Here is a 26,473-nt window from a genome sequence, read left to right as displayed (position 1 = left end):
TACATCCATCGTCATCTTCGAACTGACTCCACTTGTATAGGAAATAATAAAAAAACATCTGGTGTTTTTTATTGTCGGCACATGTGATAACGTTAGTCATCGCTGACCAACGTGTTTTCTTATTAAGACAGATGGCATTCCCGTGTTTAGACGATATTCATTTATTTTTAGGATACTTAAATTTAAAATCATACGTCCCAGAATATTCAACATCATGTCGAAATAATCCTTTGTTTAGATATTAAAATTATAGGTTTTTAATTTGCTATTCCCTAAAAACTATTGCGATTTCAGTAAACAGTTTTTTGAAACTATTTGTATTGTTTAACTTATTTAAATGAAACTAATATATTACGGATATACTACGCGGATTTTATTATTTTAAAACTACATAATCCCGACGTTTCGGTTACTTTTCAGCAACCGTGATCACGGGCAGATGATATGATACGTCGGGAGTATGTAGTTTTAAAATAATAAAATCCGCGTAGTGTATCCGAAAATATATTAGTTTCATTTAAATGAATAAAACTCGCGAAAGTCTTAGATCTCATTATTGTTTAACTTATTTCGATTATTTTATTTAAAACTTAAATGAAAATTTTCTCACAGTTCCTTCTTATAAAAAATAATTTGCTTTCAATATTTTATCAAAGACCTTCAGTAGTATTATTTCCACTTGAAGCTTATCGAGAATAATGACTCAAACATTTTCTATTTCATCGATATCATAGGATCAATTTAATGAGCTTAAATTATTATGTTCATTGTACTATATTGTTTTATTAAAATGTCTTTTGCTTCGTAGCAAAAAATAATAATAGACTAGAAGAAATTTCAGTTAACCTAAACTCTATTTTCATAAAGAAAATATGTGTAAAGATATACAGGAGGGTATTTAGGAAGACTTCAATTCGTCTTACTCTTTTCAAATAAACGAATAAATAGTTTTCAGTTTTCAGATAACAAGTAATTTTTTTTATTTATCATTACAAACTTGTTAAAGCTCAAGGTCGTTTAAAGATTAGTTCAGAACTGTTTATTATATTTAAAAATAGAAATAGTATATTATTTAACTTATTTCCTATCCACACGCATGGACTCCGCCTGACCTATGCATATTCTGCTTTATTAATTTACTTCACTATATTCATTTTATATTTATGGTTCATCCAGAATGTCATTTGTTCTTTTTAAATGTTTATCATCCTGTCTATGACCAAATAATTTTAGTAAACAAAAGGGAGCAACCCCTTTGTTCCTAAGATTTCCATCACAAGACGCCATCAAAGATTGACGGACACAAATAGGTCAATAATTAAATGTCCTGTTGTTGACATTCGCAATTAAATTTCATGTGTACAAGATTTCTGAACCCACAGTTTCAACAGAGATATGATAATTCCATAAAACTATTAATAGTGATTAAAGTTAACATAAAAATATTTGTAATATTTTTTTTTTGCTTTTTATTTTCATTAACCAGAGTAATTATAAAATACAATATAACATTTTTTTCCATTACATCAATTAAGACGGATTGTGTATTTGTTATCCCGAGATACATTTGTTCTCAAGTATCTCGTCTGCGTAATGTTCTGTCAGTGGATTCACGTATGTATGTATGTCTCCCCTACTACAGCCGATAACTAACATGAAATCTAAATTGTTTTTGAAGTTTAAATTAAATGTAAATCGACCAATACTACTTTCTTTCTTTAATTTAATATTAAAATATTATATATCAGACTGATTTCTATTTGAATGATGCTGTAGTGCCTATTATCAGTTAGCAAAAAAAAAATTTTTAAGCTTAACTTTGCATACCACATCCTTTTTAAAAGTTTATTTGAAGTGCGATTTTTATTTAATTCAGTGATACAAACAGCTGTTTTTCTTACTTTCTAGATACAGAAGTTGTTAATTACATTCTGTAGCTAAAAACTATTGCAATTTTCTTAAGATAAATTCTCGTGCCGTGTCATTTATGTTTTGTTGTTCGTGGTATTCCTTTATCTTTCGTTCGAATACTTTTGTCACTGCCACAGTGTATAAAAAAGTTGCATAGAATATATAAATCTTATTAACAGTGTACTAATGACCAAACATTACTCACCTTTGAGTGACTTTTAAGTTTTCTAATATTTTGGGAAATCTCAACGTGTTGTTTCATTGTAAAGAAACCTTGAATCGGGTTTCGCAAAACGTATGTTCAGTAGCAAAGTATGTTTTAATAAGAATTTTTAAAGTCGGAACTTTCTTAAAGATGATTTAATTTAGGAATTTGCAAGCAAAATCAAAAGAAAAAAAAAGTTTTCCAATACAGTGGCAATATAAGTGTGTAATTTAGATATATTAACTGGATTTCAGTTACTATTTGGGTCTAACGAGGTCTACCGAGGACAGAGGCACGTCCTCACGCAGCATAAAGTATTACAAGATTATCCAGTCTACAATTAATAGTCAGGAGTCAATTTTTTATAGTCTCAATTAAATTTTTTTACCCTTTTTTTGCTTATTCCTTACATTTTTTTTAAATTGATATCAAGCCTTCATTAACATCAGATGACCAAATAATCATCTGTAGCATATAAAAAAACTTATGTATGTCAAATACAAAAAAAAACATAAACACTTTTTTTTATCAGCATAAACCTATATCGTGGGGTGGGACGTCCATCGTTGTATTAGTTTTCTAACATTAGAATGAATATAGACGTTTGTTAAGGTGCATTTGTATCTCTGCCTTACGAGAACGCCAAAATAAACTCACCTAAATCGAAATATTACCCTAAATTTTTATGTGAAATAGTTTTCGAATAATAAAAGTTTGAGCTTGCAGATCACATCGCTACATTTCAACACAGAAGTTTAAACTTCTAGCAATGCTTTGACACTCAATTCCCTTCACATTACACGTGCCCCCCTACTTCTACCATGAACCCATTGTTAATATATCGCTTTGTATGAAAGCAGCCCTTTTGCATCCATTGCTACTTTTAATCTAACAGTTGGCCGTGTATTGCTGTAAAACAAGCAATACACATCATCACTCGAACGTTTTTATTTACTTACGGTTATGGATACGTAAATAAATTTACCATATATCTGTCTGCTCAAACCCTGAGCTTACAAAGAAAGGATTTCCATTATCTGTTTATTCAGATATGACAGTATATTGTTATAAACAGAGATTTGTTATAAAAACTATCGTTTATTTCTAACATACTATTCTTCGAAGTGTGTTTCGGTAATGGTACTCGGTTTTAAAATTATTAATTGAACTTAACACGTGTTACATAATCTAAATAATGTTATTAACATTTAAAACAGTGTTACCATGTTGGGAACATGTAAAACTATTGGAAAAGCTCAGTTTAAATAGAGTGGCTAGTTCGAAATTAAAAGGACTCTCCGAAATGTGCTCGACCAATCAATTACGAAGTACAAATTAATATCACAATCTCAAAACTTACAATTTTATTTAAGAGTTTATTTATTTATAATAAGATTTTATAAAATCAGTAAAATAAATCAATAAATATAAAGTAATTAAACTAAACTCGATCGGCTTAATGTTGAAAATAAAATAATATAAGATAATATTGACTTATATATTTACAAGATTTGAATAGTTATTAAAATATTTTTTTTTTTATAAAAGATTATAAAAGATGAAAGATAAAGAAAATATAAAAAAGATAAAGAAACAATAAATTCATATTCACAAATTCACACGAAGTTAAAAGTTTTAATATAATTAATTACTTTCAAATAGGATTTTTAGGACAATTTCAAGTCTGCATCCTCCGTCACATTTCCCAGCAACTTGCAGCTGATATTTCACCCTAACAGGTTTTAATTTTTAAGTATTTTTCAGGCTGATCATTTCATTATTATGATGTTGTAGTTGTGTCTGATATATACAAAAAAACAGGAGAAGAAAATTTCCCGCAAGGTCTATGAAAGTGTTTTTTAATTGGAATTTTCAATAACTTTCTATCGCGTCTGACAATATTTCTTCCACTAATCTATTAATAGCAATAAATATGTATATATCTTTGTCTTTTTCTTGCGGTTTCAGACTACGCAACAGTTTTCCTAGACCATTTTTCTTTCATAAACCACAATCTCTTCGTGACTCTCAAATAAAATACGTTAACCGCCAACCTGTTCCACACTATAGAGTGTTTTCAATAGGAATTGCTTCTTAATTTGAGCGTGAATTTTCGTATCAAAAGAATTAAAATTATAAAACTAGCTAGTTCTTTTATATGAAGAGTTTGCTTCTATTGAAGATTGTTTGATAAGTGTACCCGTGGTGTTAGAGCTAAAGTGGAAATAATTTACCAACCACATGGATATTAATTTCTTTGTCGACCTATAACTCTGAATCACAATTCGTTATTAACAAAATGAGCGGTGTTGGTTTAAATTATGTTTGCGGAATATTTTTTTCTTTACCTAAGATTTCCGTATATTGAATTCCGTTTTCATTACGAGTAATATTTATCTTTAGTAAGAATTTTCAACGTTAACTTAAACTCTAAGTTTTTACGCCTACATTTTTGGCGTTGTTAATATCTGTGTTAAAAACTTTGAAACTTTCCGTATCTATGTTTGTGAGAAATCGAACTTAGTGTACAGGACGCATGAAAATCTTGAATCCTTCGTTGTATTATAAGCGATCGGCTGAAATTACACAGAAAACATCTGCGACTTGGAAAACTAAATACAAATTATATGAAAACTCCAACTTAATACATGCCGTAACTTGTACACTTCACAATACGTAATGAACGTAACTTTTAACGAACCAGAACTACTTTTAATTAAATTATGGTGTAATGTTTTAATTAAATGTTTGTTTGGAACCTGTTAGTGAAGAACAAAACGGTATTTTTACAACTAACAATGTCACTTGTTGTTAATCGTAAGTAACTTTCTCGCGATATATGTTTAAACGAAATTACATAATTATATTTTATATTGCCGTAGATAATAGTTTGTCTTCTGTGATGTTAGAACAACAAAATATTTAAACATCCACTCCCATTGGAAAATATAATTAAGAAAATATTTTTTGAGCATATTTAATTTTAAGATTCAATGTTCACTCATAGATATGAAGAAAATAATAATTACTGTAACATATATATATACATTATGACTTCCAGTCTTACGTTAACACGTCGCTGAAAGAAGTAAAGTAAATAAGGTATCCAATTTTCATTGACCGACTATTTTGTTTTTTATATTAATTGTACAAATTAAATGATCCGCTTTTTAATTTGTATTTTGTTTAATATTTGTAAATAAGTTTACTTAAACAATTAAAATTGCAATCGTATTGAAGGGAAAATATTTTTCTTGCTTTGATATACATTATTTTCTTCGTCACCACAACATTATAAGCTTTTGACACTCAGGACCTGTGCACTGGACATTGTTGGAATAAATTAATACAAAATTATTGAATATTTAAAAAAAAATAGTTTTAGTTTTTGAAAGTACATGCAGTGGAAAATTAAGACTTAACTTAATTGTAATAAAGTTAAAAATGTATTACCCAAGCATCACAAGATAGTCCAGTACACTATAACATTGTTTAATGTCATATATTATTATATATAAATATGTATATTTATACATTAAAAGTTTATATATATATATATATGTGTATATATATATATATAAGATTAACTTACGTTGGCAACACAACGTGTTCCTTCACACTGTGAACATAATACATCGTACAAAAAATAATTAAGAAACATAAATAAGCAAATATTTGTATATATTTGGATAAAGATTTTTTTTGCGTGAATTTTTATATATTAATTGATTTTAAATTAAAAATTAAGTAGTAATGTTTGTTAGTGTGTTAGTAGTAGTTACAGTTAATAGCTACTTTAGCTAGTTACCCCAGATTTGCACATAAATCCTGTACACTGGAAGAAAATTAATAATATTTTTTTTTCACTTTTCTTTGCATTTGTTTAAAGATATACGTTTCTGAACGCTTGTTTAAACAAAAATCAGACTTACCGCGGCAAAGCAATTGTCACCATAACACTAATTAAAAAGTACCTTTGTTTTTATTCGTATTCAAATAATAATTATTATATGTATTTTTATATGAATTCAAACATACGGCCACAGAACAACTATCCTCATTGCACTGTAAAGAAATTAATAGCATAGAACATAAAGCCGTTTTAATTTTATTATTATAATAGAAAATAAAATTCTCCTTACTCGAGCATAACATTGATTGGATTTTGTTAGCTGCGGAGAAAACAATTTAACTATATGAGATATAAATAAATGTATGCCAACAACTATTAAATGATACGCATCTAATTCAGATATCTCGATTTTTTTAACTTATTTATTAGTATATGTAGGTATATTAACGATAAATCACGAGAGAAAAACTATATCACGTAACCTCAGTATAAATTTTCACTTTTCAACACTAACAGTTACGTCGTTTGAATTTTATATATAATCTTGTAGACGTCTTTAGAACGATTAAATATTTTTTGAGTTGGCCATGCTAATAATGGATAAATTTCAGAGAAACAACTAAATTAAAGTAACATTTAACTCACTTAAGTGGCCCGAAAAAAATCAATGTCGTTTCTGTGTCACAAAATATGTGACCTATCTGAATTTGTTTCTAGGATTTTATAAAATTAGATAATATTTACAAAAAATATATAAATACAAACGAGCGCACACACAACATGCAGCCTTGCTATTTAGTACAATAAAGCAGTATCAGTAGTACTAAAATATTTAATATATTACTATAGTAATTTTGGATTAATTACACTTAAGTCACAATTATATTTTTGCTGTAACTGTGATATCCTGTATTGGTCGTAGTATTATTTAGTTATATTTTGTAATGTCATTATTGTTAACACCGTTGGACTACCGAAATAAGTAAATAAGTAAATAAACAAATACATATTTTTGAATGAATGAATGAATGAAGGAATGAATGAACGAACGAATAAATGAACATCTGTGTGTTTCAAATCAAGCTATCGTAAGACCAGTCATGTTCTCATCTAGCGCAATGTCATTTATACTTACACCTGAAGTACAATTGTTGCCCGAACACTACAAATGTAATCGAATTTAAATATCATTATATTATTTAAATATCAATATATATAATATATATCAAACATAAAAAAAATATCCAAAAAATATTAATCTAACAACTGAGAGACAAGTTCATGATAAAGTTTTTAGTATTAAAAATTGATTTTATTAATAGTATAATTTCGAAATAACTGTGATAGGTTAATTATATAATTCAAAAGGAAACACTTACTCTTGCGTCGCAGTTTCCGGAAACCAACTAAATAAATTATTTTAAACACATTAAAATAGCCATCTATTTTTTTTAACTATAGTTTTCGGATATATTACGTGATTTATTAGAAACATTTTATCCGAAGTTTTGGTCACTTCACTGTAACCGTGATCACGGTTAGACGAAAGTGTTAACTTATTAAATTTCAATCTTTAACAAATTTAAGAAAGTACTTTAGAAACTACGTTATACAATTAATTATTACCTTAAAAAACAATGTCGCGGCAATAAACAAAGGAAATCTCATTTTGTGTTCAACTTGAGTGACGTTTTTTTATCAGCAAAACTAATTTACCAAATTCATCCTTTACACTAGTACGCTGGCCATTACTGAATCTTTACTATCAGCTCTTTGTTTCTACAACACTAACGATATACCTTATCAACACGAATAATTTATTTACGTCTTTTTAACGAGATTCTTAACGGAATTTTTTGTTAAATAAATAACAGTGAGTGCAACGAATCGTTAGATTTGCTGCGGATGTTTTTATCTGTGGTATAATTAATTATTGTTTTTTTTATCTTGCACAAACAACTGAACTATCACTCAACTTCACAAACTCATTCTTTTATTCGACGCTTGAGACATATTTTCGCAATTATATACTCGTACATGGTGTGTTTCTAACACGGATTTAGAATCTAAAATGTGTTACAAAAATTCAATACATCCAAATTTCAGACTAGATTTTTAATGTTCAGCGTTACTTCCAGTAATATCTTACAAAATGGCTGACGCCAGTATTTATAGTTTTCAAATACAGGTCTTTTTTTTTTGTTAATGTTTTCTGGATACCTCAAATACAGGTCAATGCTTAAATGTTGCCATTACAAAATTACAATGGTTCAGTATTAGAATTAATTATAATCAGTCACAAAAATATTTCTAAGGAATATAGTAGATTATAATTAGTAAGGCACAGATGGCGCCACTTGTATGCATATGCTACACTAAAGAACTTTCTTTATCCAGCCCACATATATATATATATACTGACTAAATTGACAATTGTTATAACCATCATACGACTTTATTAACTATATCTTTGAGTTGATTGAACACAATTATTATAAACACGTTTTTATTCTGACGTACTACCCAATAATGTAGACTAAAAGTAAAAAAAAATCTTTAAATAAAGTTATAGTAAATGTAATATATATATATAATGTTTTCAATTAAATATTATTTAAATGAAGCTGTGATTTCATTAACTTGATTGTGCCGCGACACTTAATAATATTATCCCTAGATATACTTATATTAATATGCAAAAATATTCTTCAGAGTTAATTACGAAGCGAAAAGTTTAATTGGTAAGTTGAATAATCAACACGTGTACGGAGATTTGTGCTTTATTGCTAGAAGCAAAATTATTTATTGTATAATTAATTGTATAAGTGAAAATTGGGTTTTACTCTGATAAATACAAATATTTTATTCGTTCGTAATGAATTCTGTCTTCTTCATTGCTTATCATCCTAATGGAATCGATTAAAAATATTGTGACATAATTTATGGTTAAAAATAATATTAAAGACAATAATAATTATAGGTTTCTGAACGGAAACATATAATTCTGTTTTAATATAAATAAATATTTCCGGTTGTGTAATTAATAGAAATTTTATTTTGTCTTTGTTTAATAAGCGCATATCAATCAAAAATTATTTCATAAACACAAACTTTATATTCCTCATAATTTTAATATTTACCTATTACGTGCATCTATATATATGTATATATATTAATTGTATGTGTATGCTTCAAAAACTCAAAATCTTCTTCACCGATTAAGCTGAAATTGTGACACAATATACACACGCTTCAAGGATTGTATTATTCATGATACTAACGTACCGCTAAGTGCGCCATCTCTCGGATACGCGAGGAACACTCACGATATTAGGTTGCGACAACCGCAGACTTTTTGTGTTGCTGGAGTAGATTTGTAACAAGACAAACACCGAACCCAAAAAAGTAATTAAAAAATTTTTGTGTCTGCTTGTTCCGGCATCACGCAAAACATACGATACGATTACGATAAACCTTGGTATTATTATTCTTTTATTCCGTGCCACCACACTGGGTACTTTTATCCCGGGTAATTATATACAATAAAAAAAAAACAAATTTAATATTCGTCTCAATACCTTGACTCGATTACTGTACCAACCGCAAATAATAAGTTTGTCGTAGGTTACGTCACCCGCAGTGAAGTTCACTAAGGGGCGCTGCAACAGCTAAGATACTATAATATAAGAGAGACCATTTGATTTTTGAAATGTTTGTTTACACAGTCAAGTAATCGATAGACCATGGAAAAGGCGATAACTAAGTGAAAGACCCAAATTATGCCGAAAGTCATTATTCCCAGCGGACAAAATCAGGGGCAAAAACTAGTATATATATAAACATATACTATCATAAACCATCGGTGTAGAAAATGTAACTATTCCTATGAACAAACACCTCGAGTATGTGAATGTTCAACGCGTGGAAAGGGTTTACAAAACGTTCAGACATCCATGCTAACAACAAAGGGCCCAAAATAATCTTTACACTCATGTGGATTCGCGTAAATATTTTGAAGGATTAGGCATTAAATAATGTTGAGTGTTATAAAATGAAAGGATATATTAAGATAAAAGTAAAATATTTTCTCCTTTATAAACATTTTATATCAAATCACGACAATTTTACTTATCAATCAATGCAGTATTTCACATTGGAACAACTAAGGTTAACTAACCTCAAACACAGACTAACTATTTCCTTTTGAGACATAGATATCCAACTTACAACTGATCGGCGAAAAAAAAAAAACAATAACTTCTAAAAATATACGATAACTACATAATTAATTTACATTGGATTTATGCTATGGCTTCATTGTAAATTGGCTTTATTATATTTTTATGCTATTGGGTCATTCGTATTGGAATCAGCGAATATTTCGCCAATGTCAATGCTTTATTTGCAGGACGAATTATAAATTATAATTTTGACTTTTTGAGTACTGTGTTGTGACATTGACTTTGATTTACGTTATAATTGTAATTTGACAAAAACTAAGATTATAAACCTCAAATGTCAGTATTCTCAATACATTGAATCTTCTCCTTAAAGCTGAGAGGTTTAAATTGTATTTTTTATTTAATTAATTATAAAAATTATTTGTATAATATATATAATGAAAAAAAAAACAAAAACTTCTGTCATTACGTTTAAGCTGCAACAAGTCAAGGGATGAGGTGCATAAATTTTATGTACATGCTACTTTCTGGATCACTCCCTTATAATTGTTAATAAAAGTAACGACATTCAACTTCATAAATCTTTTTTTTTATATGCTATGTCTTCATTCGCATTGGAATCCTGGAATATGTAGCCAATGTCTACGTTTTTGTTTATGGATGAATTATAATCTTGAAAAAACACGAAGGAGTTTGTCGAATTGAATAAAGGCGTTTATTTTTTTTAAGGAAGACTAGTTACATAAAGACGATTAATATCTAAAGGATCATACACAGTGCCATCTACAAGAAAAAAAAGACGTGTTTACCTACTTTCGTAATAGTTATAGAAATGACATTGTTTCCATTTTAAAGCTTTTTCATTATATAAAAAAAAAATAGAATAAGTAGAAAATGAATAGTTAAGTACATAGCAATTATTGTTATCTTAGCCTACCAAGCCATAACGATATTTTAGGTAAGTGACTGAGGAAGTAATGCGGACAATTTCCGTGAGATGGCAGATTTAACAAAGTATTTTCAAAAATAAAATGCCTAAATTCAAGCTAAAACAAATCTTTAATTTTCTCATTCCGTAGATTTGAAAATAAAAAAAAACAATATTCAATATACTAAGATTCGGAAAAAATTAGGACATTTTACATCAGGTTTTAAGATAGATAAGGTGATCATAGTTCTAATTACTAATTAATGACAAATTCAAATATAATATTAGGCAATTTCATAAGCTATGAAACTATGGTTGAGATATTCAATCTTATATAGTAAATTGGGAATGTGATCTTTTTTTCGGTTTAACTACCTCTCAAGAAAGAACTACTAGTCTTGATGTGACACAACCATACTTAATATAATTATATAAATTTTTTTAAAGTTATATAACCCTCCAGATGGTTTTGAAGTTATTTTAATATAAAATATGTTAATTTCTGTAATTATAATCGAACCTATTTGTTCCATATAACGATAACTGCACTTTTCAAGAAATGGTGAGTATCATTTATACTAACAAAAATTATTATAGATGATATAAATGTTTTCTTCCCGAGGTCCTATCCACTTCATACTATCACAGAAAAAATTTTGAGGAGACTCTCTTTGTTACTCTCACCGGGATAAATATTTGTAAATTTTACGTTTAACTCTAAATGTATTTTATTTTCCACTCGGATTTGACGAATACATATTTTATTTTATCCAATGTACCAACACAACAAAATTATCTAGTTATCTTATGGGAGATTTGAGAATTTAAGTAATTTAGCAATTTGTAAGCAAAAATTGGACTTTAATTTTGAAACAAAACTACAATTCCACATACTTAACTATGTAATTGTTAAATTAAGTAAAGTTAGCTACTTTCTATTTGGCACTGGCAAGAGACCTTATTAAGACGTGTTTAGTCTAAACGTAACATGCATATGCTATATGTAACTGCTTTCCAGTCAGTTACATTATAAACTATTTAATTCCGCATATTTATTTAATGATTTTATTGAAGCTTGACTGTAACCTAGAATAATTTTTAATTATTATACAATTGCCAAAAGAAAGTATATGGACGCGAAATTATCAAATTAACAATTTATCAAATGTCAATTTGACAGTTTTGACAATAGTTAATAACCATCTAAATTGTATGGTCTGTGGGTAAATAATTATACACGAGAAAAATGCACCACTGTTGCATATTTGTATTTTGTTTAATTTACAATATAAATTAAAATTAGAAATAAAAAAATTATATGTTATGTAAACTTATAAGTGGAATACCTATTTGAAAGTTATTTGTTAGTCCCTTTTTTATAAATAACTTATTCTTCAGAGACAATTATGTAATGGCGAAAGAGGCAATTATGTTATTCATTGTTATAGAAACACATAATAATTAAAACAGCCCTTAGTTTTTATTAGAAATATATATGTGAAACCATAGATATTTTGAAATCACAAATAGACATTTCTCTTTGTTGAAATTATTACACTAAAGTAACATTTTATGAAAAGATAGACTTTTTCAGTCACTTACTTTGATTTGCATATTTTATTTTATATATTACTCGCGTTTACAGAATTTAATTATTTATTATTTTATTTATCAGTCCCTATCTGTCGCGACCATCCCATTACATTGTGATATGCAAGTTATGAAATGAATATTTAGCAATGAAATGAGTTAAAAACACTAAAAAACTAATAAAAATATAAAAAAAATATGCTGTCTGAAATAAAAAAATATTTTAAAAACTATTTAAAAAACTGTGAAATGTCTTTTCTTATAAAATATTTGTCTTTCTGGTAAATGCTAGACTTATGAAAAAAACATTTATTCAGATTTGATTTATGTTCATATAATATAATCTACAACTTATATAAATGTTTATTAAAAAAGTAAATGTTTGAATTTCCGAAAAAGGTGGGCATAGACAATATGATAATATTTTTTATCTTCAAAATGTAAATAAACAAAATGATAGGTTAGTAAATATTAACTTTTACAATTCAATGAAGTGAAGCTATATCAAATTAAACATAGCATTCTTTTTCAAACAGTTTTAATTACTTATGTCATACACAATTATTGAAGATTGTATTATTTATTTGAGAAAATTCCTCTTTCGCGCTTTATCGATACAAGCTTACCAACTTCATACAAGAATTGTTTTCTAATTAGTCCACAGACGAAACTCTCTTTGCGGAATCCATAGACAATGACCTGTTAGTCATTGTCTCTTCGAATAATATTTATTTTTATTTATTATTCGTTATAAAGTATATATTTACCTTTACAGATTACATTTTTACTTTTATAGGTATATATTTTTCCTTCCTTCCCTTCATTTTGTTACAGTTTATCAATAATAGTTTTTTATAATGGTCATTTTTATATTTTTGTAAAAATCTTATTTCTTGTTGTGTTTTTATTACATATAATTATTATTAATATTATTTAAATATTATAATTTTTCAATATATACTCTTGAAATATTTTGTATCTGTAAACGTCCATAGGCAATTCTTGACGTCCGACGCCGTTCTTTCTCCTTTTGTTAAGTTGCCATTGCTGTTGCTAACGCCATTTTTGTTATACACTATAAGCTGCATAAGGTGATTTTTTTATACTCATGGGCGCATGACATAAGTGGGAAAGAGAAAGTTGTATAGGATAGTATTACGAAGCTGCAACGAGTCTGAATATTTTCTTCAAAGCTTATTTACGACGTTTCTCATTGTCTATGCTATAGATACGCATCCAGAGCGATACATACGGTATAAAGCTTTTAGTGACAAATGTATAGTAAAAATGAAGGAAAACGCTGTACTTAAGTGGCAAAAAGTTTACAATCCTAGCGGCCCTCAACCACGACCTCGCCATGGCCATCGTGCAGTTGCCATTAAAGATTTGATGATAGTTTTCGGCGGCGGAAATGAAGGGATAGTTCATGAGCTTCACGTCTTCAATACCACCACGAATCAATGGTTTGTTCCTGTTACGAAAGGAGAGGTGCCTCCAGGATGCGCCGCCTACGGCTTCGTGGTCGACGGAACACGTCTCCTGGTTTTTGGCGGCATGGTAGAGTACGGCAAGTATTCCAACGATCTGTACGAATTACAGGCCTCCCGGTGGGAATGGAAACGTCTAAAGCCTCTGCCACCCAAGCAAGGCCTACCACCATGCCCAAGGTTAGGTCATAGCTTTACTCTCTTAAATGGTAAGGTTTACCTCTTCGGTGGACTGGCCAATGAGAGCGACGATCCTAAGAACAACATACCAAGATATCTCAATGACCTGTATACATTGGAGCTGTATCCGAATTCATCTATGACGGTATGGGACATACCCATCACTTATGGTCAGTCACCACCTCCTCGCGAGTCACATAGTGGTGTGAGTTACACAGATAAGAGTACTGGAAAATCCTCGTTGATCATATATGGAGGTATGAGTGGCTCACGTCTCGGTGACCTGTGGGTGCTTGATGTGGACAGCATGACTTGGTCTCGGCCAGACCTGGGTGGCCCTCCACCACTACCCCGCTCTCTTCACACAGCAACTGTCATTGGACATCACATGTATGTGTATGGCGGTTGGGTGCCATTGGTTCCGGATGAATCAAAACTTGCAACACATGAAAAGGAATGGAAGTGCACCAACACACTTGCTTCTTTAAATTTGGATACCATGACTTGGGATTGCATTGCCCTTGATAAGTTTGAAGAGTGTGTACCCAGAGCTCGAGCCGGGCACAGTGCGGTTGCTATTCAAACAAGACTCTACATCTGGTCAGGCCGGGATGGCTATAGAAAAACTTGGAACAATCAGATTTGCTGCAAAGATCTGTGGTATCTTGAGGTTGGTGTGCCACCACAAGCGGGTCGTGTAGCACTTGTAAGAGCAGGCACAACTTCACTTGAACTCTGCTGGCCCGCTATGAACACGGTCACTACATATCTTCTACAAGTTCAAAAATGTGGTAAAGTGACTCCCACAAGGTTCCCGACAGCTACGGAACCGGTGGCAGCTCCTCCTCCTGCCTCACCTGTCTCTGGGCAACCGGATGCTGCCAAAGCGTTTGGACTCACATCACCTATTGGGACTGGACTTCCACCAACCCCAATTGACCTACCAATAAGACCTGCGGCAGCCGCGGCGTCTCCAGCTGCCAATCCCATTGTATCAACTCCACAGAAAGTCGTATCCAGTGCTATTAAAATGCCTGGTCAAGCTGCCGTCAAAATATCTCCTAACACTCCGAAACAAACCTACCACGGCAAAACAGTTGTAAAATCACCCGCTGCAGGCTCTTCACAGCAGATAAAGGTCGCTGCGGTCACGCCACAAGGAGTGACTCGTATTGTAAGCGGAGTAGCGACTCCTAACACAGTTCGTGTGTCCACCCCGCAATCAAACGCTCAGATAGTGCTCGGCGCGGCGGCGGGCTCGGCTGGCTCGCCGAGGTTCGTTCAAGTAAAAACTGGCGGTAACACTGGTGTCGTCAAATTAGGAAGCAGTAATGTGCCTGTGAAACTCGCGGGCAATGCCGTTCCATTAAAAATTGGTGCAGCCAATCTCCAAGGCAAAATCACAGCAAACAGTGTACAGAAGGTCGGCACAACTCCGTTGAAGCTAGGTGCTGGAAATGTAAAAATAAGTACGAGCAATGTGTTAGTGAAGACAGCTGGAGGAGTTCCCATACAAGCCGGAGTCGGCAGTGTGCAAGTCAAGGCTGGAGTGCCGGTGAAGCTGAGCGCTGGTAATCTGCCGGTAATCGGAAGCTACGGTGGCGCGATACAAATCGCAAGCGGCGCCATCGGCCAGCAAGTGAAAACTCCCGTTTATAAAATAGTGACGGCTAAATCCAGTGATCAAGGAACGGCTGTCACGAACGCCGTGTCAGGATCTCCGGTCCTGAGGCAGGCCGGAGGTAACGTCATCATAAAGAAGACGCCGGGTGCTAGTTCACAATCAAGCACGTCGCCCCAGTACGTGACACTGGTGAAGACCTCTACAGGTATGACCGTGGCGACTGTACCCAAGATGGCTGTGATGCAGAACCGACCGGCGACTCCGGCCAGTGCTGCACAGGGGATTACTCCTGGGGCGACGATCGTCAAGCTCGTATCGGCTAACTCAGTAGGCGGCAACAAGATCATAACACTACCACCCAATAAGCTGCAGCTCGGCAAGACAGGTGTTGGAGGCAAGCAGACCATAGTTATCACCAAGTCAGCGAGTCAGTCACAACAGGGGCAACCGCAGTGAAGCAGTCGAAGACCCTCGGCTTGAGAGATACCAGTGCCCTTAGCGTGCCGGCTATTGTTGGTAGACTAGAAATCATCTCTAGATTGTACATTACGATGAGGAACACTAAAGTGAAGTTGATAAAGGATGTGATGGTCACCTGACTCTATGTTATTGGGTCTGTCTGTAGGGAATGTCCTCTTAGAGTTTTTACTGAAACATATTATTTACTCTTGTAATTATTTTCCAAGTTGTCTGTTTGCGTTAGGTCCCGTATCTTTAACGATCTGTGAAGTTGTTATGGTGCAGGTGGACGTTTGTTGCCCGCCCCCTGTATGAGCTAGTTGTACTGATAATGCAAAGTGCCTGCCGAGTTGCTCCGCTGCAGTGTAAGTAAAGTAGGAGGGCGAAGGGATGTAGACTATCACTTTTTAATATAAATCAATTAGATTTTAAAAGATTATTCAATTTGAGGTTTTATTTTATGTGTTTATAGATTTATTCCTAAATTAGAATATTTTTGTATGTAACGCTATGGATAAGGAAAAAAAATAATAATATAATTTTTCATTAACTATTAATCATGACCAAATACTGCCATGATGATGAACTAGACGTTACGTTGTTTATATACAAAATTATCTCACTCGTTTGCTGTGCAATTATTTTGCTGTCTTCCTTGCATCTGTTTGGGACTGTTTCTTCGTGAATAGTAGCCATGGCAAGACACTACCGTGCTGAATAGTAATATATTCCCAATAATAAACTGATGGCCCGGCTGTCAGGTAGTTCACCAAGTGAATGCCTGCATCACGGTCATCGTGAGCAGTGTTAGATTTAGTTAAATCACAATATAATATTATATTATGCACTATTTAAGTTTTTTTTTATGACAAAACCATTGTTGATGTTTATGTGGTTTGAATTTCATCCGCGCGATGTAGACTCCATGGTCGAGGCTATTTCTCTATGACACCCGTCGGTCCAGCCGAGTAGCCGCTGGCTGAAACAGATCACAGACTATGCCGATATGTAAAGAATATTTTATCCAAATGTATGTAATCGAACTATAACATTGAATTATGTTAAAAATATGGCTAAAACTATAAGGTCTTTAGATTTCGTCATAGTCGAAGGAGTGGTGTACGATGTGCCTAAGTTGAAGGGAATGGAGGTTTCTGAAAGCTAAAATGTAATTTATATTGACGTAAATGCAGAATATCACTACAAAGTTGTGAAAAAGAAAGATGTCTTACATATAAATTCTGCATTTGACTTAGTTTAAGCTAGTTGTATGTTAGTGTAAGTCGAAGTAAGGGAGCTGCGGAATGTAAATATCAGTAAGTAGATAAATTTGATGTTATAGTTTGTTCATATTATGTTCATTTGCTTGAATAAACGATTTGGATAAGCGAGCGTTTCATTTGCCCTAACGACTTGTGTTACATCATTTTTGGTAGTGTAAGCAATTAATTTGTTGCGTAAACATAATTTTCAATTAACAAGAAACAATTATTGAATTAAACATTATATTATTGACCGATTTTCAAAATATTTATTTGCTATTAAATATAATGTATGCCGCTAAATTAAAGGCTTGCTTTAATGTAGTCCAAATTCCATTTACGTACTTATTAAAAAAATGAAGTCTATTAAAAATAGCGCCCTCTCTTTTTACCCATAGGAAGTAATAATGTATTTAGTTGCTATATTACAAGATAGAGGGCGTAAAATTGAAATATACTTATTGGTCTGTATAGTATTTCTTCTCGTAGAGTTTTAACGAATTATGGTCCACCTTATTACTAATGACCGTCGTTAATGAAGAATTATTTTTTAAATATACAAATGTGTAAAAGATTACAAACATGATGTAAAAATGAGATCTAAGACTTTCGCGAGTTTTATTCATTTAAATAAAAATAATATTATTCGGATATACTACGCGTGCTTTATTTTTGTACAAAACTACAACCGTGATCACGGTTGCTGAAAAGTAACCGAAACGTCGGGATTATGTAATTTTTTCTTAAATATATAAATACATATATATATTTAAGACATGAATTTTTTGATACCATTAACCTTGGAAAACTTAAAGAAATCTAAGCAAACAATATGAAAAAAAAAATGAAGACTCATTCTAATTAAATTATTTCGTATGTAATTTTTATTTATTGTCATTTGATTTGTATAAAACAAGATTAATTGTTGTTTATACATTTTAGATCCCTATAATACTTGTAACATTCAGCTTACTAGGTATAATTACAAATCTGTATATAATAAAAGACATGTATGTATCAAAAAGTTTATTATTTTCTGTCCCTTAAAAACACTTTCATGTTTAAGTATTCCAGAAGATCAAGACATGTGTATAAATTAATTTTCTTATAAATAAATGTTTAGTTAAAATAGAACTTCACCTATTAAAGCTCAGTTATAGTGTACATATCACAATATAAAATAATAATTATCACCTAAGTTAACAAAAATGTTCACTTTATAGGTCATTCTTATTTAGAATGTATTTTGTTTGAGTTTTGTTGACAGTATATATAATAGTTTAATTTTCATCTCTGTGTTTCACCCGAGTAACCCGCAGGTTATAATGTTCATACAACTCTTCCTATTGCCTTCTTCTGGTTTTGCTTCGACCACTCTTTTTATCTTTTTACCGTTTGCGTCGTATTTTCTTTCCGCCTAAAAAATGAAAACAAAATATTAATAGTAGTATTTTTTTAATTATTAATATAATTATCTTACAAATACATTACCATTACAAGACTTGAGTAATATTTGTCAAAGTAAATGGTCCAATGAGTTAAATTGTATGATGCATATAAAGATAGTTTCTCAATCACTCAATAGATGGCGCTTAATTTAACGAATAATGCATCTCTGCTATTAAAGATATCTTTACATTCCCATAAGCAATACGTCTAGTAGTTTATGAAAAGACACAGATGAAAAATATCATATTATTTTTCATTTCCACCAAATATTACGCACGTACTGTAATAAATGAGGCGAGTAGTTCGTTTATTACAAATGTAAACATGCCCGCCGGTGTTAATGTTTATATTCGGGCTCCTAAGTGTTTCACTGTGTTCCACATTCCAAATGCTTTAATATTGACGATTACTAAGTTCACTTAACATTAAGGGGCGATAACGTCGCGAGATTGTGACGTCACATTAATACAGTCGTAGCGAAGTGGCCGGTAATGGAACACACATATAACTGTGAAAGCAAAACATCAAAAACTAATAACGTGTCAGTTCGTATTGAGGGAATTAATTAATATTTTTTGCAATTAAATATTCTTTTTTATTCGAATTTTTTTTTTAAGAATAATTTGTCATGAAATGTAATTTGTTTGCTGACATACAGTCATTTATTTAAAAAAAAATCCATTAATATAATTTATTTGTTTTTATACTATCCAATATGAAAAAAAACATGCGAGCGATGTAGAGGGAAGTTCAAGCTGAGGGGGAAAACTTTTTTGAGATATAATTATTTAAAACTTACAATTTGCATCGGTTGTTATAAATTAAATAAATTCAAAAAAATTATGTGTAATCTAAGCCCTTTTTGTTGAACAGCGACATCTATCGCCAAGAGTTCATTGGTACCTAACTAGCTCCTAAAGCTATATACAGTCAATCACACACGTACCTACACTTAAAATATTAAGAGGCCTCAAACAATAACCCTTATAATATGTTTTATCTAATCTACACATATTATTTGTTTCATAAAAAACTCACGTCAACAATTTCTCCTATTTTATATTGCTCTAACATTTTGTAAGTTGATTTTGAATGTCCGGAATCGTCGAAAGCCTTCGTCGCATCCTGTCCAGCCTCTTCCAAGATGACATCTCCCGCCGGATGCTGTAATTATATAACATATATATTAGTATTTATCACCATAATTTTTATTTAATTAGGATTCACAAACATAGTCTTCAGTCATAACCGCATTTGTAAATCAAGTGTCGTAAAAGTCTCGAGTTGTGTTTTAGTAAGAAATAAAAATGTAAGCAAGTTTTAAAATATTATGCAGTGCAAGAAATTAACTTAGACCAAAGTCAAATGTTTGCGGAGCTTTTAAAACTGTGACGAGCGCCACTCGAGGAATCCTCAAAGCTCCGAGTTAACTAAAAGTCAGTCGTCTGTTGACTTTAGAACAATATCGTGTTCTCAACCGCACGCTCGTCTCTTATTTCACCGACACCTTAAAATACGACCCTTGGAATAATATACCAATAAATATATTATATAGGCAATAATAAATTCTAATAAAATAACCTGAATTATATATATATCGGCGCAAGCAGCTTCAATGACGGATTCAACATGAAAATAACTCAAGGCTGTCATCAATTACTATAACAACTTATTGGTCGTCGTTGCTATTGTTAAAAGTAAAACGAAATCAAAGACTGTTTAAAAGGAGAATAGAACTATGTTTGAATTCTGGTATAAATATGACGTCTGGACGCACGACAGCGGACTGCAGAGTTCAGCGAGTGCGGAGAAGAAGAATAGAACCTTAGAATAGAACCATAAAGAACCTTCGAGAAATACAAGAACATTTAGATGAATTGAAGTTTCATTTTAAAATATCTGGAACGTACTGAAACAAGTGACATTAGTGACGTCAGCGAGGCTGGCGTCCTCTCTTTAAAATAATGAATTTCTATTAAATCCGACATATACATGTAAATAATAACTGTATCTTAAAATACTCTGCGCATTATTCAAGTTTAAAGACTACACGGGCAGGCGTGAAGCACTTCATCGAGTGATGATAGGACGAAAATGACCTTCTTCGTTTTGGAAAAGAGCTGATAGCTGTACCATGGACTGGTAGTATCTAAACATATATAAGAATAACGCAAGGGAACTGGCTTTCGAATTTAAAAAAAAACGATACTGGTAATACACAGACAGACACACACAGACACCAAACTCATAACAGACCTATTTTTGAATCGGAGTTTAAAAATATATTCGTGTTTGAGATCTAAGATTTTATTATTATTTTTTAAATAGAAATGAATTAAAAACTATTATGTTGTAGGCGGAGAGAATTTCCTAGTTGTAATTGAACAAGCGTGGGTCATGTTCAATCAGGGAGAGTCAATATACAAGGTCGTCAATATTCGCGTTCAGATTACGGCTCGTTGGATGTATTTATTAGTTTGTGAACACATCTTTATATCATTGTGTTGGATATCGTTAAGTTGGTACATGACATGAAAATTACTTACACTGTTTCTCTGAGTAATCGATTGATTTTGATTTTGTATTTCAGTGTACAGCATAATTTTGTCTATAGTGTGGACGAATTTATGTAAATGGAGGTAATTATTATTTATTAATGTTTTTTTTTTCATTCTATCGAAACATCAACTAAAATCAACATGAATGTCCATGTTAGTGTTTCTCTGGTGAGTTTGCTATCACTTTAGATTGAAATGTTTCGAAGATTTGCTTGAAATTTACACACAAATAGAGTGTGGCGTAAGTCACAGAATTCGCAAGGTTCTTTTTATCAAATCTATTGTAATAATAAAAGATGTATTGCAATATTTTCTTTTTACACGTTCAGTAATTGCCATCTTTTTTTCATTTTGTGAATTTATATAATATTTATATCATTTAAAAAGAAATTTAGCTTGATGAAGCAAAAGCAACCAATGATTTAAAGTTTTTTTTTTTTTTTATAATAATAAATATAAATGCTGGCAGCACTGCAAAACTTCAAAAGCAAAGAATTTGTGATCTATTTACTGTTATAAAGTTGAGAAACTTTTTAAAATTTCGTAACTTCTATCACAAGTTCTTCCTTCGCCTTGAAAATCGAGATGCGTTTGTAAACTTGAAAATATAACATTTATGTTTGGAGTTTGTTGACACAAAAATTTGTGAAACGCGTTACTTAGACTTTCGATGTATTAAACGTAAATTTTATAATATTTATAGCATACAGTAAAGTGAAGTACGAAAATTTTGTTTAATTTTCGAATAAATCTCGTTACACTTTTTCTTCTTTACATCGGTTATAACATTCACATTCGCATCTATACGGTACGGAAGAGTTATAAAAAAGTTTAATTTCTTTGTAGGATGATAAAAATATTAAATATTTTTAATATATATATATATACACTAAATATATTCACTTAATTATATAAGCGTACCTTAATACATTATAAGACTTCGTGACTGAATTTTGACATACAATTATTTCATTTACTTTCTTAACAGTTGCAGTATTATTTTTTAAATCTTAAATATAAATGTAAACATAAGTACATTAAAATGAATTAATATCCAATATTTGATAATTGTACCGATTGCTTAAAACATATCTTGCTTTCCGATTATCGATTAAAGAAACATATCTTATCTTTGGAAGGAACGTCACTTGTACAATATTGTATAATAAATTTATCTCGTATTCGTAACAAAGACAATTGCTGATTTTTATTAATTTTATTAGTATTCATAAAAATCTGTGATTTTTCTTACTTACAATATTTTAGTATATTATATGTATATATTAAACATATATGAAGTACACAAATAACTTCGTATTTGTAATTTGATGTTTAAAATTATTAAAAATATATGCAATTATTTTTATATACATTAAATTCTATTTAAATTCGAAAACTATCTACGAACTACAAGTTTCATCGCCAAACTAGTCAGACGATCGCCAATTTTTAATTCAAGTACCTACCTTGCTACTATCAGGTTCGAAAAACTCACGACTACCTGTATAAAGTACGACACGCACACTCGTATTAAGACCCCAGGTTTTATACTTGAATGTGTATCCAAAATACCTGAATATATATTAAATGTAAACCAGACGATAAAAACAACAAATTCAATTACAGAACGTTTGAAAAAAAAAGTATTTGAAAAATAAACTGATTTAAAATCCACGCATGAATTGGTCTGTATGTTAATGAGATTCAGATAAACAATCAGCTGTTTCAAGATCTTAAAGTTATACAGCACAAGCTAACATATACCTCAGGTATATAGGAAGTGACGTCATAGATTGAGTCCTTGTAGACTATCCAGACTGGATTCTTGCCACGTCCGTTGCGAGTCTTAACTTCAGCGAACGTGTACTTTTTGATCTCCGCCATTCTGAAAAAAAAAAAACTCATCACCTTAATGCACACTCGTACAAAATTAATTTGATTTTGATATCTAAGATTTTCGGGTGTACTAATTTAAATGAAACCAAGGTAACCGGATACCACCCGTTGTTTTATTATACTCTGGAGACCATTTATCTCGTCTGTTCGTGATCACGGTTGCTTCAAAGGAACCGAAACGTCGGGATCAGGCTGATATAAAACACGTGTAGTAACCGAAAAACTTTGATTTCATTTATATCTATGATTTTTGAGGGTAAACATTTAAATATTACTATGTTTTTAGGATTGACTTAAAGATTTTATTAAACAACATTTTACCATACATTTCGACTTCTTTTCAGACAGATTCATCTCGTCTGCCAGTGATCACGGTTCCTATATGTAATCGAAACGCCGGATAAAATAGAAGGAATAAAATAAGCGAAGTAAATCTTAAAAATATAGTCTTATTTATATTAAAAGTTTAAAGAAAAACATCTAACGCAAGAATATAATCTGTATGAAGGAAGAAATCTTAGTTTCAAATCTGTATCTCTTAATTTTTATATAAACATATCCGTTCGTGTAAAATTAGTCTTCACTTCATCTATACCAGCCCAGATAGTTTTATACTAAACACTATGAAATTATCCAAAATACTTAATCATAAAATGCGGCACTATCGTCAGTATTAAGAGACTATTTTAAACATGAAATAAAAATAAAAGAGAATATAAGATTAAATTTTCATTGATCAAGCAGGATTCGAACCCACCCTCCGATATGTCGCATGCCAGTCGCTTTGCCAACTCACCTATCGCGTCTCTGGCACGAATCGAATAAAGCCTTTTATATAAACGTCATAAACATTAAAAAATACATAAAACATATCAAAAGTCGAATGAGTAACACTTTTGACACGAACGTAAAGCGTGATAAAAAAAAACCACGTGTCTTTTAAAATTAATTTTAATCAACACATTAATATCAAGAGTTATTAACATTTTTGTTTTGCTTACGTATTTAAATTAATCCGAACGATAGCCTAATAATGTCATTTTTTTTTATAATTTATTGATTACAAAGATAATTGACAGAAATAAAATAGCAAAGGACATATGATTAATACATCGTTTATATTATTAATTTTTTTTTTTATATATTAATTAGATATTTTTTTTTTAATATAATATCTGTAATATAATAATTTTATTATACATTTATTTATGATGTAAGTTTTAAAATATTATTTATGAATAGTATTTTTTTTTTATATTTTGTTATATATTAAATAAATACAAAACTATATTTCGGTAAACTATTCGGTGAGAAAATTGAGAATTTATGAATACTATCTCATGTTTTGCAGATAAAATAAAATATAACAATATTTTTTTCTCAACTTCCATTCGGTTGAAGACATCCAAGACTCTAGTGAGTAATCATTTAAATAAAACTATTATTTTGGGATTATACTACCCGTTTTAAATTATTTTAAACATACTTCCGCCGTCATTGTAACAGCTTACACCATTATTATTTAAAAAAAAAATTATTTCCCGCTTAAAACGATATGTAGCAATGGCAAAGGATAATGGCGTACATACACACAGTACACCCATCATAGTTGAAGTATCTTTACTTTTTTCTATACAGCCAATTTGGCGGTCGTCTGCTTTGTATGTTTAGCCTTAGTTTGCAGTGTCACACTACGTACGGAGCGTTACTAGTTTTTCATTCATAAATCTAGCACATTATATCTGTATAAAAATATGTTATGCAATGAGAAATATGTGTGATAAGTAATGATTCAGTAAACACGTGCCTTATGACTGTGAGGTATGTGCCGAGAAAAGATTTAAAATTAGAATGTTGTTGTAAAGTCGCTATAAGTAACGAAAATATTTTAATTTATATGTATATGAGGATAAAACTCACACATACAAATATAAACATATGTATATATAAAAAATCACCTACGTGCTATTTCTAAGTATGTAACTGTTTTCTCATGTCTTCCATTAACATTATTTCTAATTTTTGTCTCTATGGCTGTCTGTCATTTATGTTTGCCTGGTACTTAAAAGAACTGAACGGATTTTATTTATTGTTCGAAATATTATTTATTTATAAATTACTTTTTTTCTAATATGTATACGAACAATATTACTTTGACAATACGTAAATTTTACTAAAACTAAATATTAGACAAAAGTACGTATGAAATAAAAAAAAATATTATATTTTACAATGAAAATCTTATTTTCTGCAACATTACAGAGAAATAAGGAACCATTTCATACTTTTAAACAATGTTTTTCCTCATATTTAAACTATTGATAATTTTCTACATATTGATAATTATTTTCAAATGTCTTTGAACTATTCTTATTTTTTTTTTTAACAATTAGAAATCAATTCTAGTTATAATTGCAAAAATGCGTTTGAACCTTCTTAATTTTTTTTATGATATGGCTTCATTCGCACTGGAATCGTGGAATATTTTGCAGATGTCAACGTTTTATTTGTTTGAAGAAAATTCTTGAACCATTATTTAATATAGATAATGGCAAAATGTTTACTTTAATTTGACTTACTTGAGTTAAGAGCCTTGTTTGTCAAACAACGGTTACTCCACAACTGACTATATGCGCTGATAAATAATCTCATTGCGATTTTTTGTTTTATTTCATACCTGTAACGATACAATCTATTGATATACATTTTTTTCATTTTTTTCAGTACGTAATATGTAACACGAATTTTGTACATGTCTGTAATAAATGCTGTTTGTACACAGTTTGGGAATTCCAAAATGGCGCCTCCAAATAGGCGATGCAAAACAACATGACGAATTCTGTTCTGTTTTATTATTTTTTTGTTTTTTAATTAGTAATCTAATATGAAT

At 30.7% G+C, this 26,473-nt stretch overlaps 3 protein-coding genes across 4 annotated transcripts; 1 reads left to right on the top strand and 2 right to left on the bottom strand.

Moving 5' to 3' along the window:
- Positions 1-5,217: 5,217 nt before the first annotated feature.
- On the bottom strand, positions 5,218-7,841 carry LOC133319673 (keratin-associated protein 9-1-like). 2 transcript variants are annotated; one of them, XM_061524894.1, is made up of 10 exons: positions 7,596-7,838; positions 7,349-7,375; positions 7,105-7,131; positions 6,259-6,288; positions 6,155-6,181; positions 6,049-6,075; positions 5,925-5,951; positions 5,709-5,735; positions 5,570-5,596; positions 5,218-5,439 (listed from the first exon to the last, which is right to left on the bottom strand). In XM_061524894.1, the coding sequence occupies exons 1-10, from the start codon at positions 7,635-7,637 to the stop codon at positions 5,398-5,400; spliced, it is 303 nt and encodes a 100-aa protein (XP_061380878.1). In that variant the 5' UTR covers positions 7,638-7,838; the 3' UTR covers positions 5,218-5,397. The 2 variants fall into 2 exon arrangements, with proteins under 2 accessions (XP_061380878.1, XP_061380879.1); XM_061524895.1 differs by lacking the exon at positions 7,105-7,131 and having other exon boundaries at positions 7,596-7,841.
- Positions 7,842-13,841: 6,000 nt separating this feature from the next.
- On the top strand, positions 13,842-17,805 carry LOC116774269 (host cell factor 1). Its single transcript, XM_032666940.2, has one exon. The coding sequence runs from the start codon at positions 13,956-13,958 to the stop codon at positions 16,413-16,415; it is 2,460 nt and encodes an 819-aa protein (XP_032522831.2). The 5' UTR covers positions 13,842-13,955; the 3' UTR covers positions 16,416-17,805.
- A 966-nt stretch (positions 17,806-18,771) lies between these two features.
- LOC116774379 (cytochrome b5-like) lies at positions 18,772-26,253 on the bottom strand. Its single transcript, XM_032667097.2, has 4 exons — positions 26,163-26,253; positions 23,452-23,572; positions 20,168-20,293; positions 18,772-19,097 (listed from the first exon to the last, which is right to left on the bottom strand). Exons 2-4 carry the CDS (start codon positions 23,569-23,571, stop codon positions 18,981-18,983), a joined length of 363 nt encoding a protein of 120 aa, XP_032522988.2. The 5' UTR covers position 23,572; positions 26,163-26,253; the 3' UTR covers positions 18,772-18,980.
- Positions 26,254-26,473: the final 220 nt, after the last annotated feature.

The sequence above is a fragment of the Danaus plexippus genome, chromosome 26 (assembly GCF_018135715.1).
Source record: "Danaus plexippus chromosome 26, MEX_DaPlex, whole genome shotgun sequence".
Lineage (NCBI taxonomy): Eukaryota > Metazoa > Arthropoda > Insecta > Lepidoptera > Nymphalidae > Danaus > Danaus plexippus.
Note: the sequence above shows the minus strand (reverse complement) of the source record. Positions and strands in the feature narration are given on the sequence as shown.

Coding starts and splice junctions, on each gene's coding strand:
- LOC133319673 (XM_061524894.1), bottom strand. CDS start 7,637: ATGAGATTTCCTTTGTTTATTGCCGCGACATTGTTTTTTAAG. Junction 5,597..5,708: donor GAACACGTTGTGTTGCCAAC/GTAAGTTAATCT, acceptor ACAATGTTATAG/TGTACTGGACTATCTTGTGA. Junction 5,440..5,569: donor GACTATCTTGTGATGCTTGG/GTAATACATTTT, acceptor AACAATGTCCAG/TGCACAGGTCCTGAGTGTCA.
- LOC116774269 (XM_032666940.2), top strand. CDS start 13,956: ATGAAGGAAAACGCTGTACTTAAGTGGCAAAAAGTTTACAATCCTAGC.
- LOC116774379 (XM_032667097.2), bottom strand. CDS start 23,571: ATGGCGGAGATCAAAAAGTACACGTTCGCTGAAGTTAAGACTCGCAAC. Junction 20,294..23,451: donor TCACTTCCTATATACCTGAG/GTATATGTTAGC, acceptor ATATAATTACAG/CATCCGGCGGGAGATGTCAT. Junction 19,098..20,167: donor AAATAGGAGAAATTGTTGAC/GTGAGTTTTTTA, acceptor TTCATTTTTTAG/GCGGAAAGAAAATACGACGC.